The sequence below is a fragment of the Otolemur garnettii genome, unplaced genomic scaffold (assembly GCF_000181295.1).
Source record: "Otolemur garnettii isolate 467f Iridium unplaced genomic scaffold, OtoGar3 scaffold00004, whole genome shotgun sequence".
Classification (NCBI taxonomy): domain Eukaryota; kingdom Metazoa; phylum Chordata; class Mammalia; order Primates; family Galagidae; genus Otolemur; species Otolemur garnettii.
In genome coordinates, this window is record NW_003852399.1 from 42,799,659 (window position 1) to 42,814,714 (window position 15,056).

At 34.1% G+C, this 15,056-nt stretch overlaps 1 protein-coding gene across 1 annotated transcript in view; it reads left to right on the forward strand.

Moving 5' to 3' along the window:
* The window catches only part of SNX16 (sorting nexin 16), a 39,163-nt gene extending 25,595 nt beyond the window's left edge, over positions 1-13,568 (forward strand). Inside the window, exons 6-8 of the mRNA XM_023518404.1 lie at positions 11,329-11,465; positions 12,165-12,284; positions 12,951-13,568. Coding sequence (XP_023374172.1) covers positions 11,329-11,465; positions 12,165-12,284; positions 12,951-13,044 — 351 coding nt within the window. The 3' untranslated portion in view covers positions 13,045-13,568. The remainder of the gene's footprint in view (positions 1-11,328; positions 11,466-12,164; positions 12,285-12,950) is intronic.
* The last annotated feature ends 1,488 nt before the right edge of the window (positions 13,569-15,056 follow it).

A 15,056-nucleotide genomic window follows, 5' to 3' on the forward strand; every position in this document is an offset into this window, starting at 1 on the left:
AACCAATGATCAACTTTCAGTCCCTACACATTTACCTTTCCTAGGTATTTTACATGAATAAAATCATAAAGTTTGTGTGTGTATAAGTGGTATACATACTCTTTTATGTTTACAGCATGCGTAATATAAACTATATGCAATCTTTGGATCTGGCTTCTTTCCTTAGCATGCTTTAAACGGTACTCCGCGTTCCAGCCTCTATCATTACTACCTGGCTTCCATTGTATGAATGCACCACATTGTGTTTATCTAGGAACCAGTGCGGGATATGGTCATCGTTTCTACTTTTGTGCTATTTTGAGTAATACTGTGAACAATTTCATATACATGTTGTATGTACATGTTTTCTTTTCTCTTTGGATGATCACTAGAACAGTTTGGTCATCTAGCAAAGTTGTGTTCACTTTTTAAAGAAACAGAGTAACTGTTTTCTGACGTGGCTGTGTCGTATTGCCTTTTCACTAGTACCCTAGGAAAATTCCCTTTTCTTTGTGTCCTCATGAACATTTGTTATTGTTTTTGAATTATAGCCATTTTGGTGGATATGCAGTGATGGTTCATTATAGTTTGAATTTGCATGTCTTTAATGATTTTTTATTTTGATAACTTTTCACGTGTGTTTAGCCATTCACAAGTTTTCTTCAATGAAATGTTTATGGAGGTCTTGCCCATTGTTTTTAACTGGACTGTTTGTAGTATTGAGTTGTAAGAGGTTTTTTTTTTTTGGACTAGAAATCTTTTATCAGATATATAACTTTATATGATTTTTATTTTTTGAGACAGAGTCTCACTTTATCCCCCTGGGTAAAGTACTGTGTTGTAATAGCTCACAACAACTTCAAACGCCTGGGCTCAAGTGGTCCTATTATCTCAGCCTCCCCAGTAGCTGGGACTGTAGGCACCCGCCACAATGCTCAGCTACTTTTCAGAGATGGCATCTCGCTCTTGCTCAGACTGGTCTCAAACTCCTGAGCTCAAGCATTCCACCCTCTGGAATGCAATTCCATTTTCCCAGAGTGCAAGGATTATAGGAGTGAGTCACTGAGCCCAGCTCATTTGCAGATACTTTCTCCTAGTCTATGTGTGTCTTTTCATCCTCTTAATGGCATTTTTTGAAATGCAAAAGTTTTTAATTTTAATGAGGTTCATTTTACTGTTTTTATGGCTTATACTTTTGATTTTACATTATAAGAGTGCTTTGCCTAACCCAAGGTCACAAAAATTTTCCCATACATTTTTTTCTAGTAATTTTATGGTTTTAGCTCTTACATTTAGGTTTACGATCCATTTCATGTTAACTTTCTTACCTGTGTGGTAAGAGTCTCCTATAGATATCTTAATATTTCTCCATTCCCTTTATTTCATTATTGTTGGCACCTTTCACATCAGATGACCATAACAAGAAGGGTTTATTTCTGGACTCTTAACTCTAGTCCACTGATCTATTTATCTATGTTTACGGCAGTTTGATGTTGTTTTATTTACTACAACTCTATTAAGGTTACCATTTGCATGGTATGTTTTTCTGTCCTTTTAATCTGTTAGTGTTTTTCAGTCTAAGATTTGTCTCTGTGCATAGCATGTAGTGGGGTCTTGGTCTTTTATTCATTCTGACCTCCAGCTTTTACATGTGCCATTTTGCTGTTCATTTCCTGTTTGTCTCATCTGTTTCCGTCTTCTTCCTACTTCACAGCCTATTAATCATGTGAAATGAATACATATCTCTTTGTGATTCCTCTGTAGAATTTTTTACTTCTTAGTTATTTTTAGTGCTTTCTCTAGATATTGCATTATGCATCTTTATGATCTATTTAGGAGTAATAGTGTTTCATTCCAGTAAAATACAAGCTTCTGTCCACTGTATGTCCTTTCCTCTCCCCTACTTTGTATTGCTGCTGTTAGACACACACACAATATGTTATAAACCCAACAATTCAGTGTAATAATTTCTTTATGTAATCTTATGAGGACAAAGTATTTCATCGACTCTTTACTTACTGCACATTTACTGTTTCTGACCATCTTCATTTCTTCCTATAGATCATCTGGTATCACTTCAGCCTCAGAGTCTGGGTCTTTCTAGTAAGGCAGGTTAACAAATTCTCAGTCTTTGCTTATCTGACAGTGTGCATTTTTGAAAAATAATTTTGCTAGCAGGTGATTTTTTCTTCTTGTACTTTGTGTCATTCCACTGCCTTCTGGCCTATATTGTTTCTGGTCAAAAATCAACCAGTTGTTGTATTGTTTCCATTGACATGATAAACCATTTTGCTCTTGCTGTGATTATGATGTACACTGAGATGTGGATCTCCTTGGTTTTTCACCCTTTGGCTTCATTGAGTTTCTTGGACATGGCAGATTAATATTCTACAGCAAACCTGAAAATTTGTTAGCTCTTAATTTTTACGTATTTTTCCAGTTCCTTCCTCTCTCCCTTCTCCTAGGACTCTCACTGGTATCTTTGTGCCCTTCATGTTGTACCACACGTCTCTGAAGTGCTGTTTTTCTTTAATTTTTTTTTTCAATTCTTTAGACTAGATAACTTCTGTTGATATTCAAATTTACAGATTCGTTTTTCTGTCATGTTAAATCTGCTCTTGAGCCCCTCTTTTTAATTTCTCATTATGGTTATTATGCTTTTCAACTCTTAAATTCCCATGTGCAAAGCTGTTGGTTTTCATGGCCTACTTTACTCTGATTGAACTGTGACCAAATATAAAAGGTATGGACCTTGTCATCTCTGTATGCAGACTAAAGTGAACTGTCTCCATATGAAACCAAATTATTCAGGATTATCACTGATCTGTTTCACATAAGCTTTCTCATTAGTGAACCTGACATCGTGTATACTACTGTATGGACAACTTGGTTGCTATTATGAAGTTTTGCTGACAATCTTAAAAAATTCTGTTTTATTCAGAAATATGTATTTTTGCTAACTTGGATATATTTCAGAATATTTATTTAATGAGAATAATAGACTTTTTTTTTTTTTAGAGACAGAGTCTCAGAATGCTGGGGCATCACAGCTCAGAGCAACCTGTAACTTTTGGGCTTAAGTGATTCTCTTGCCTCAGCCTCCTAAGTAGCTGGGACTACGGGCACCCGCCGCAACACCCAGCTATTTTTTGGTTGTACTTGTCATTGTTATTTGGCAGGCCCGAGCTGGATTTGAACCCACCAATTCTGGTATATGTGGCTGGCACCCTACTCGCTGAGCTACAAGAACCGAGCCATTATAATAATAATTATTATTATTATTATTATTTCCTTGGTTGTAGTTGTCGTTATTGTTTGGCAGGCCCAGCTGGATTCAGACCCACCAGCTCCCATGTATGTGGCTGGCACCCTAGCCATTTGAGCCACAGGCACGAGCCCAAGAATAATGGACTTATAGAATGATCTAGAATAAGGATCAGAACGCAAAGACTGAAATTGATTTGAGGATTATAAAAAATAGCCTATATGTACAATGGCAAAATAGAGAAGGCATGCCCTTTCCGAAGGCATTAAAATTCTATTAAAAATTAAAAACTGGCCTAACAAAATATGTCTTTTTGTCCACTCAGCCATCTGAGATTTATTTTGCTGTTTGGCCACCATTTTATCATATAGAATTCTTTCTTCCTAAAGACTGCTGTTAGTTTATTTTTAATGTTTACATTTTTCTCTTTGTAAAAACAAATTGAGTATCTTTTAGTATCTCTTCGTTCAAAATATGCCCTATTTAGTGTGTGTCAGGTATTATGACTGAGTAGCGGAAGAAGGGACTTGATTTGAGTCATGGTTTCTCAGCCTGTTGACATTTAGAGCTAGTAATTCCCTGGTGGCAGGGGGCTACATAGAGGACTGGCCTGTGCACTGTAGATATTTAGCAGCATTCCAGGCCTCTACCTACTAGACACTAGTATAGCACTCCCTAGTTATGACAGTCAAAAATGTCTCCAAACATTGTCAAATATTATGTAAGTTTAAAATCACCTCTGGTTCCAACCACTGATTTAAATAAATTACCAAAGTAGTACTAAGTTTATACACTCAACAAACTAATATGGAATTTTTCTCTAAAATAAATATGTTTTCCTGCAACTAAACCTGAAAATAAGGGTTTATTTGTGCAGTAAATTTGAAAAAATTCCATACTAGTTCTTCTCTTTTAAAATAAAGTTTACAATGACCTTACAAGATATGTATCTCATTCGTCTGCAGACTTACATAAGCAGCTTCTCACTTTAAGAAAAATTCTAAGATGACTGATCAACCTCCATCCCTTGGAATATAAAATTAAGCTTATTCAAAGGATAATGAAGCCTCTGTCCAGTAAATCTTTAACCTCCTTCTTCTTGCCCCCTCTCAAGGTAGTCATTTCTATCTTGTCACATACCTGTCCTAAAAGAGAGGGAAAAGGTTAAGGATATAAATTTAGGCTATCTTCATTGGGGGTAATTCAAATGCTTGTATGAAGAGAAAATACTAGGGAAAAAATGAGATCTTACTATACTAGCATTAATGAACAGCTTATAACTAGAAATGAATTATGATTTTAAATTTTATAAAAACATGAATTATGAGTACAAATAATTATAGCTAAAATCCTTAAACCATTCATTCACTTAAATTTTGATCTTCAGTTGTTCTATAGTTAAGAACTTCATTTTCTTGTTTCTAAATGTGTGAAACCCAGAAAGACAGGTGAAGAATGCAATGTGAGTTCTAGTAAGTAGTGCAACTATATTTTGAGTTTCATTTACTAGCAATTTTTCCAGTGCTGATGGAGCAGCTTGTTCTCTGTCACAGAAGAAAATTATACATATCACAAGTTCTCCTTTGATTAACATTATTATTAATAATAATATCATGTAAATTTAAAATCACCCTGGGTTTAGTACCACTGATTTAAATGAATCACCAAAGTAGTATTAAGTTTATACATTCTACTTTATTACATATACTTAAATTACTCCCCAAATTTGTTTTATTACTTTATACTTTTACCAACAATATATTTCCTATCATTCCATTTCACCAGTAATACTTAGTATTGTCAACCCTTTAATTTTTGTCAGCCTGATGGGTTATAAAGTAGAATCTTACCGTTATTTTAGCCTAATTTTCTTGATTGACAGCTAGCTCAGACATCTTTTGTATGCTTAGTAGCTATTTGATACTTCTTTGATGTAAATTTCCTGTTCGTATCCTTTGTTTAACATTTTCTATGGTTTTATTTTCTTTCCTTTACCCCAGGACATAAAGGAAAGGTACTTTCCTCATTTCCTTCTAATACGTTTAAACTTTAGCTTTGAACAATTGATGAACTTTTCTGTATGGATGACCAGTTATCCCAACATCATTTATTGAGAAGTTCATCCTTTCATCACTAAGAATTCTTTTATCCTAAATCATTCAGTAGGAATGGGTCTCTTTGTGGTCATTCAATTTTTTTTCAGTCGTCTCTTTCTTTACCCTTCTGCTGAGACTGTAGGTCACTAGGATTTTGTAAATAGTCTTGATATCTGGTAGAGCAAAGGTTCCCTTATTCTTCTGTCATGTTGGCTATTCACTTTTTCATATGAGTCTTATCAGCTTAGGAGTTCCATGAAAAAATCCTGTTGCCTTTTGTTTGGAATTATTACACATTTATGGATTAATTTTGAGAAGCATTGTCTTTATAGTATTGAATATTCCTATCAATAGATCTATGCTTATAAAGGACATTTTTCAAGTTTTTAAATAGAAGTTGAGATTTTTTTTTTCTTAAATTTCTAAGGAAAGCCATAGAATTTATTCTTATTTTTGTTGATATCATAATTAGTATTTTTATTACATTTTAAATTGTTACTGAGGTATTATTGATTTTTGTGTATTGATTTGTATGTTATATCCTTGCTGAAATCTCATTACTTTGTAGATCCTTTTGGATTTTCTATTTTGTATTATCTACAATATTAACAGTATGTTTTTTCCTTTCTAATGCTTAATATCCTTCATTTTATTTTCCTGTATTATTCTACTTGCTATGATCTTTGGAGTTAAAGTGAAGTCATTATAGTAGAGATCTGTTTTCTCTCTTCTTAACTTTAAAGGAAATGATCTTATATTTCACCACTGGATATGGTGTTTTCTGTAGGCTGGTGGTAATTGGGGGTTATGATTTTTGTTTATTATCTTTGTTTTTAGGGTAAAGGAATTCTCTTCTATTTCCTGTGTTGCTAAGAGGTTGTAGAGGGAAGTGTGTGTGTTTGTTTTGTGTATGTGTGTATATGATTAATGTTTTTGCTTGTATCTAAAAGATGATCATATGTTTTTTTTTTCCTTTAATCTGTTAATGTGGCAAATTACATTCATAGGTTTTCAAATGATAACACTGATTTATAACACATATTCAGTATGTTTTTGTTTTAATTGCTGGATTTAGATTATAATGATTTTATTTAGAATTTTTTCATCTATAATATTTTACTGTTTTTAGTGCCCTTGTTGGACTTGCATCAAGTTCAGATCAATTTATAAATTGAGGAATTGTCTTTTTCTGTTGTCCAGAACCATTTGAATAAGACAAGTATTGTTTGTTCCTTTAACATTTATTGGAACTTCCCTGTAAAACAATTTGGATATGGTATTTTCTTTAGTTAATGTGTTTAGTTTACAAGTAAATTTTTCATGACTTATTCTATTCCTTTAATTACTTTATTCAAATTATTTATTAGAGAAGGATCAATTCTGATAATTTGTATTTTTCTAGAAATTGACGACCTTGCATAGGTTTTAAAATGCATCGGTAAGACTGTTCTTAGTTGTCTCATATGATTTTTTAAAAATCTCTCAACATAGCTTTAATTATAAATCTACTTTTAACCTCACCATTGTTTTTACTGTTCTTTTCTTGGAGTAAGTGTATTTTAATACTTTTTTCAAAAAACTATTTTTTGCTCTTTTGATTGTAAGTTCTTTTGTCTTTATTTTTTTCTTATACTTGGTTTTAGTCTATTCTTTTTGACTTCTTGAGTTGGATCCTTTTACATTTGTTTCCAGTACCTTTCTTTGAATTCTGCTTAAATTTCATGTTACAGATTTTAATAGTGTTATCATTATCATTTATATTTTGTAATGTTCTTTATAGTATCTTCTTTGCTACATACATTTAGAATGCTCTTACATTTTTAAGCATTTTTTTATATTAACCTTTTTTTCTATTTGCAGTTTTTTTCAGAGATTGTTTTCTGTGACACTGATTAAGTTCATTAATTCTATTGTTAAAATCTTTTAAATCTTAACTGATTTTTTTTCTGTTTAATCCATTAATTACCAACAGTACTATATTGTATTTACCCTTTATGCTTTGGATTTGCTAAATTTCCCCTTGTAATTATGTAGTTGAAAGATTCCTGGTAAGTTATTCCTTTTACTATTTTTTTTTCTTTTCTTTTTTTTTTTTTTTTAGAGACAGAGTCTCACTCTATCACCCTCAGTAGAATGCTGTGGCATCACAGCTCACAGCAGCCTCCAACTCCTGGGCTTAAGCAATTCTCTTGCCTCAGCCTCCTGAGTAGCTGGGACTACAGGCACCCGCCAGAATGCCGAGCTATTTTTTTGTTGCAGTTTGGCTGGGGCTGGGTTCGAACCCACCACCCTGGGTATATGGTGCCGGTGTCCGACCCACTGAGCCACAGGCGCCACCCTCTTTTACTATTATGTAGTGACTCTTTGTGACTTACAATGTTTTTCACCTTGAATTGCATTCTGCCAACTCTGTACAAAAACTATAACTGTTGGTGAGGAAAGAGGAGCAAACGTTTGCCTGTTTCCTGATAGGTATGTTTCTCATCTGTGTTTGTAACCTGGTAAGGTTACTTACTCTGAGATAGGTAGGTAGGTAGGTAGGTAGGTAGAACCAATATATTTGTATTTATTTCTACCACTTTACTTTGTGTTTTTTATTTACTTTGCTTTTTTAAATGCTGCTTTCTTCATTTCTTCTCTTTTCCCTTTCATTTTATTTAGTGCATTTTCTTTCTTTCCTTTTTTCTCTGCTAAGTTTCTAAGTTCTGTAGTCACTGTCTTTTGTTCAATCAACTTGTCTATAGCCCTCTCCAGAGATGGCCATTGTGATGTTTCATGTAGTCAAGCTTCGGTTTTTCTGTTTTGTTTTTATTTTTTTTGCAGTTTTGGCTGGGGTTGGGCTTGAACCCACCACCTCCGGTATATGGGGCTGGCGCCCTACTCCTTGAGCCATAGGAGCCGCCCAGTCAAGCTTCTTTTGATTTACCCATTTGCCACTTTCATTCTTCACCATTCCTTCTTTCCTTTGGGATTCAGCTAACTTATTTTTAAAAAAAATTTTTTTATTAAATCATAACTGTGTACATTAGTGCATTCATGGAGTACAATGTGCTGATTTTATATGCAATTTAGAATGCTTACATCAAACTGGTTAATATAACCTTAAAAGTACTACTTTACTAGTCCTTTCAGTTAAGGTGTTGGTAATGTTTAGGTCTTCAGTGTTTGAATTTCTTTTAATCTTGCTGTCATTCTTGAAGTGCGATTTAATGTGAGTTTAGAATTCTACCTTGATAGTTATTTTTCTCAGTGCTTTGATGCATTTAGCGCTGCCTTTGACATGTACTGATGTGTGACATCTACTCTCAGTGCATTTCTGTCTTTTTATAGTAAATTGTTTTTTCTTCCTAGTGTGTTAGATTTTTTCTATTTGAGGCCCCGCACAGTGGCTCATGCCTATAATCCTAGCACTCTGAGAGGCTGAGGCAGGAGGATTGCAGCCAGGAGTTTGAGACCAGCCTGAGCAAGAGATGAGACCCCATCACAGAAAATAGAAAAATTATCCACTTGTGGTGGTGTGTGCCTTTAGTCCCAGCTACTTGGGAGGCTGAGGCAGGAGAATCACTTGAACCCATGAGCAGTGAGCTATGATCATAGCTAGAAAGAGCAAGATTCTGTCTGAAATAAATAAATAAATATAGGCATTTTCTTTTTGCTTTTGACATTTGCGTTTTCACTATCATGTATCTAGGTATGTGTTTATTTTTGCCTGCCTTCGACTCTATTATTCTCCCTAAAATTCACATGATGTCTTGGCTCATGGCTTAGATTCTTCAGGAGACACTTTACCTCTCACACCTGGAATCCAGATTGAAGCAGTCTTTCCTGATTTATATCTGTGTACTTTTGTTATTGGTTTAGCTCTTTCCAGCCCTTGCTTTAGCCTCAGTATATCATTTATTTTGTTAATAGCCCCAAATTTACCTGGCTCATGGTATTCCAACCCAAGAGTCAAGCTTCTCTTCCGCTCCCTGCGACTCTGGAGTCAGTGTGCATGCTCATGGTGCTTGTTTTAATTTCTCTTCACTTTTGACCCCTGAGATTTACATTTGTTTCTTATTCACACAGCTGTTTTAAAAGTGGGGATTTTAACAAGGTATTTTATAGTTAGAGGCTTTAGTTTACTCCACCATAGTATTATTAATGGAATTTATTCATTGTCAATTTATTTTGTTTTTCTCTATGTGAATATATCCAGACTTTTAAATGTAGGAATGTGTGTCTTGTCATTATGTGTGGTTAGGTAGCAAGGCACAGAATGAGACATACCATATAGATCCCATCTTTACAAAGACAGGTGAGAAACTGAAAGTAGTTTGGTTGGAACATGGAGTGTGTGAAGGCACAGGCAGTGGAGCAAGCTGTGAATCTGGAGTGAAAAGTGTGTGCATAATGCACCTCATGTGCCCAGGTGAGCTACTCGGCCTTGTCCTTTAGGCAGTGTTGAATCACAGGTAACATAATCAGGTCTGGTTTTCAAAACAGTTTGTATTGGAAGAGTACCAAAGTGAACATAGGTAAACCAGTTGGTTTACCGATGTTGTAATTTAGTTAAGAACTTATGGCGGTAGAAATAGGGATAGAAAGTAACTGACAAGCACAAGAATCGATGATGAGGTATGAGAAAGCAAAAAACCCTGGATTGCCTTGAGCCATAGAAAATAGGGAAATGGAACGATCTAACAGGCTGGCCTGGGAGCTCGAGGATTAGCCCAGCAGATGTTCCCTTGAGGACATTTTTTATTTGACATGCTATTGGTATAGCCCATTGAAGAGGAGCAGTAAGTATTTGAATAATGCCTATGTAATCAGGAAAGGTCTGGGCTGGAGGTTAACAAAAACAATTGGAAGTCAATGGCATCATGTTGGCCAAATTTGGATGACAAACTTTTTCATGGAGTTTATGAGTAAGGAAGAAAATGAGTTAGCAACTAGAGAGACCTGTGATAGAAGGATTTTATTCTTATATAGAAATATTTTTAGGATTTCTCTTATAAACTTAAAGTAAGTTTATTCAGTATAGGGACCAGAAGAGGTCAGAAAGGTTGAAAATTTGAGATGGAGTAAAAGGGATAGAGCAAACTTCCAAAGAGATAGATCTAAACTGGAAGAGTCACATGTTCTTAGAGACAAGAATAGAAGGGAAATATAGTTAGGATTCTGAAGAGTCAGGGTTTTCCCCCCCTTGGTATAGGATTCAAGATGATCTGGTGGGCTTGGAAACAGCAATAGTAACATAGTGTAGCATATTTGAAGGGTGTGCAGGTAAGGGTTTAAAATAGTCACAGAGGACACAAGGAGTGGTGGGTAACTATCACTGGATCATAACTAAAAACAGTTTTTGAAAATTGATCAGCAGCACAGAAAGCTGTTTTGATCAAGGTGACCAAAATATTTTCACGGCATCATTCATGGTTATAGTATGATTTTGTTTATTGTTCTAATCTTTATTTCAGCTGTGTTTGGCTTTTTAGGTATAAAGATAGAATGTCACTGTTGAGTGAATAAGGTGAAAGGAGAGGCCAGGGCCAAGCAGTGTTGCAGGTGCTAACAAGGAAGCCGCTGTTACAGTAGCGTGTCTACTGAGCTAAGGCTAATGGAATCAGGGCCACAGTGTGCAAGCGTAATCCTGTAGGAGTAGGAGTAGGCAAAAATAGACTGCGGAGAACAGAAACCAAAGAGAAGGTACTGGTTATTCTTGTCCTAATTCTATGCTACAGGGATATTACATACTCTCTTCAAGCATACTAGCTTATTACTGTAATAATTCTTAAAAAGGACTCATTTTAAGTCACCCTGGTGGATGGGGACTAAGAAAGCCAAGATAGTGTGGCCTAAAATGGTAACAGTAGAGAACAAATCCTGGGGGTTGGATATGTATTATTTTGATTATCTGTGTTCCTTGACTCACCAGTAATGCTCTTTAGAAAGATACTGCATGGGTAATAATTCATACTTTTTCTGCATGTGTTTGGTCTATATTTTTAGGCTTTCTGTGAAACTTTAGAAGAGACTAACTACCGCTTACAGAAAGAACTCCTGGAAAAACAAAAGGAAGTAGAATCGCTAAAGAAACAGCTCAGTGAGAAGGAACTTCATATAGACACGTTAGAGAACAGACTCAGGTGTGTGTTATGATGCTCATTTTTAGTCTAATTAAACTCTTAATACTCTGGGCTAAATGTTCTTTATATTTTCATATAAATTAGAAATTTCTGATTCTGAAAGTTATAAACTCTCTGATACTTCCTAGCAGATTGGGAAGATTGTGTTATGGTTATGGGGAAACTGAACGTTTGGAGGATGGGAAACATAAGGAAGAATAGGAAACATAAGCCTCTAGCTGTTCGACAAGATAAACATTCATTGTGATCATTGTTAAATTATTATTCAATAAACAACCAGCATTCAATAGAATCTCACTATTCTACTTAATTGATATCTTAGTCTGTAGGCATGTATGCCTCCTATTCACATAGAAAAGCTCTAGTTTGGGCAGTGCCTGTGACTCAAAGGAGTAGGGCACCAGCCCCATATGCCAGAGGTGGTGGGTTCAAACCCAGCCCTGGCCAAAACCCACAAAAAAAAAAAAAAGAAAGAAAAGAAAAACTCTAGTTTGCCTTCTTATTAGCACATACTGAGTTGATGCTAAAAATCATAATTCCTACTGATTTTTCTGTTGACTCCCAAGTAAGCTATTCATTAGCCATGTGACTACTTAAGATTTAACAACTGAAGACTCCTAAAGCTACATGTATTCACAATAATAAACATCTACCTGTTTTATTCATAGAAATTAATGTGTTATTATAACATACTTTTAGAACTTTGTCTTTAGAACCTGAAGAGTCACTGTATGTGTCAGGAGCAGAAAGAGGACAGATCCTAAAGGTGGAGTCCTCTGCACTCGAGGTTGATCAAGATGTCCTGGATGAAGAATCTAGGTATATAATATTTAGTTTATTACAGGCTGATCCTTTGAATAATTGGGAAAAGTGTTCTTCAGACTCTATAGAGGTTTTTCTTATGAAGTCTGTTATTTGATGAATCTGCTGAGCTAACAGAGAAGGACTATAGGTATTTATAGGCGCTCCCTAAAAATGTGTCTTCGGTATTAGGTGTAAGTTTTCTCGTTGCTTACTATGAAACTGTGGCTGAATTAACTGGGCTCTGACTCGGTTAATTCAAGTATGATGCAGTAATAGCAACCATCCTGCCTACCTCATAGGAATGATGAAAAGGTAACATATTTTAAAGCACAGAGCATTTTTATTGCATACAAATCCAATGTAATTGTTTATAGTTTCATGGCAATAGTTGAGCTATAATCATGAGAACAAATTTTATGTTGGTAAATTAGAAACAAGCTTTTTATTGGTAAATGATACTTTGGAAAGCTGAAAGAGTTAAAAAATATCCCCAAAGGTGTTGCCTGGCAATAATAACTTATTTATAAGTATTATATTTCTGATTGAATATTTAAATATTCATTTATAGTAAGTACTTTTATAGTAAGTATTTAAAATTTCTTTCCAGTGTAAACAGTTTTTAAAGGTAAAGTGAAATCCATCCAGTCCCTTCATTTGTATGTTTCTCTTTTTTTTTTGCAGAGCTGATAATAAACCGTGCTCAAGTAGTGAACCTGAAAATGTCATATCAGAAATAGAAGTAGCAGAAGTGGCATATGATGCTGAAGAAGATTAATATATCATGAGCAGGTCCTTCCATTTTGATGGTTCAGCAGATTTAGAATAGAATAGTAAATACTATTTAAAAAGAAAAAAAAGGACTGTAAAAAATTTACAGACCAGAGCAAGAGTGCACATGTATAAAGTTTACATAAAGTCTTTTAAGTTATTGGGATAAGAAATATATTCACTGCTGCTTTTATTTGTATTTTTCCAACATTGTATTGAATACACTGAAAATAATCTTGTTAGAATTCTGTTGTCAAAGTCCACACTTAAGTACTGTGTATAAATTATTATGATGTTTTACTTATAAGTTGCTCAAAATTAATGTATGAGTGTTTTAAATCCTCAATTATATTAATCAAATGGAAATTAATTGCATGTTACTACCCAGGTGATGTAGACTTCTTTGTATCTCTGATGTGTTGTGATTTCATTAATGGTTTAAATCAGTGAACATCATAGTAAAGGGAAACACGAACTGAGTTTTAGATGTTGATATGTTCACCATCACTAAATAAAAATGGCTTATTTGAAGGCAATTCCATTTTTTAAAAGGTGACTGTCTAAGACCAAAGGAAAAGTATTTGAAAGAGCTGTCATCACATAGCTAAAATGATAAAATAGCCTTGATTTTAAAAGCTGATTTGTTAATATCAGGATACTATTAAGTGTCACAGATTATTAACATGTTATACTTGTTTATTTTCCATATAATCTTTATCTTAAATATATACTGTAGATTCAGTGAGTTAGCCTCTGTCAGAACACTACCTCTTTTAGCTAATCAAGGCATATTCCTTCGAAAATACAGATTCTAAGCAGATAGAGAGTTATATTAAAAAGAAAACAAAATCAAAAGCCATATATACTGCAAAGTTTCTAACTGACTTGGCTCCTGGCATTGCATTTTTATTTCTCTGTATGTGAAATTGTTGTTATACTGTATTATAGCCGATTTTCTTTATATTTAGCCAAGTGATGCACTTTATGATAATTAAACTCTTTTGTGCCAAGTTTAATTGGTGAATTTCTTTTGTAAGTAGAGTTAGGAGAAAGAATTATGTAGTGTCTTTACTATTTCACTTTTTACAGAAGTGTCCTGGAGTCTAGGAGATAAATGTTTATGTTCATTTCAGCTTTGTGTACAGTTATTGAAAGTGCCTTGTTTCATTTTTATAGTGTGAAGTTGCTCATTTATTTTCTATTTCTACTGTTTGCATATTGCTGTTCAGATGCATTGTAACATGCTATCATTTTGAAATCCTGGTTGGTACATTGTACTGCATGTGCTTTCTAAAAACTGAGGGAAATTTACTGGCAAAATAGAATAACAATCTTCCAGTCTTTTTTTCTTTACTATTTAGAAGTTTATCAGTATCTTGATGTACATATTAGAATATGGCTATGTGAAATTCTGACACAGATAAACACATCAAATGGCTGTTGTTACCCTTTGATCTACAAAGGAGACTATATTTTACGAAAGTACAAAATTTTAAGTCTTTGTCAAAATGCACAAGTATGCTCTGACTTAGAACATTCTCCACAAAGTGCATCATAAATATGTTTACTATTGTTAGAGACAGAAATCTATATAACAAATTAGTCTGCTTATTCATTTTTAAATTATCTTTTTAGATTTTTAAAAAAGCTTAAAAAGAACAATCATTTAAATTAATCAGTGCTGTTTTGAGTCTAATTACACAAGATGATTTTTGCCAAATTCTAGATATTATAGTGCTGCCTGTTTAAAGTGAAACACACATTTTTGTAGTCTGGCTTTCCAGAGATTGTATTTAAAATTATGAATGGGTGAAAAAGTTAGGTAAACCACTATTATTTATATTTGGAATTTACTTTATAATGCATTTTACTCCCAGTATTATATTCACTTTAAATAAGTTATTTTTTCAGTACAACAGTAGCTGTGTTCAGATGTTAAATATGATCTTCCCTCTCCACTTTCTGTTCTTCTCCCTACCCCCTACAGTTACTATAAATTGAATTATATTTATGTGCTAC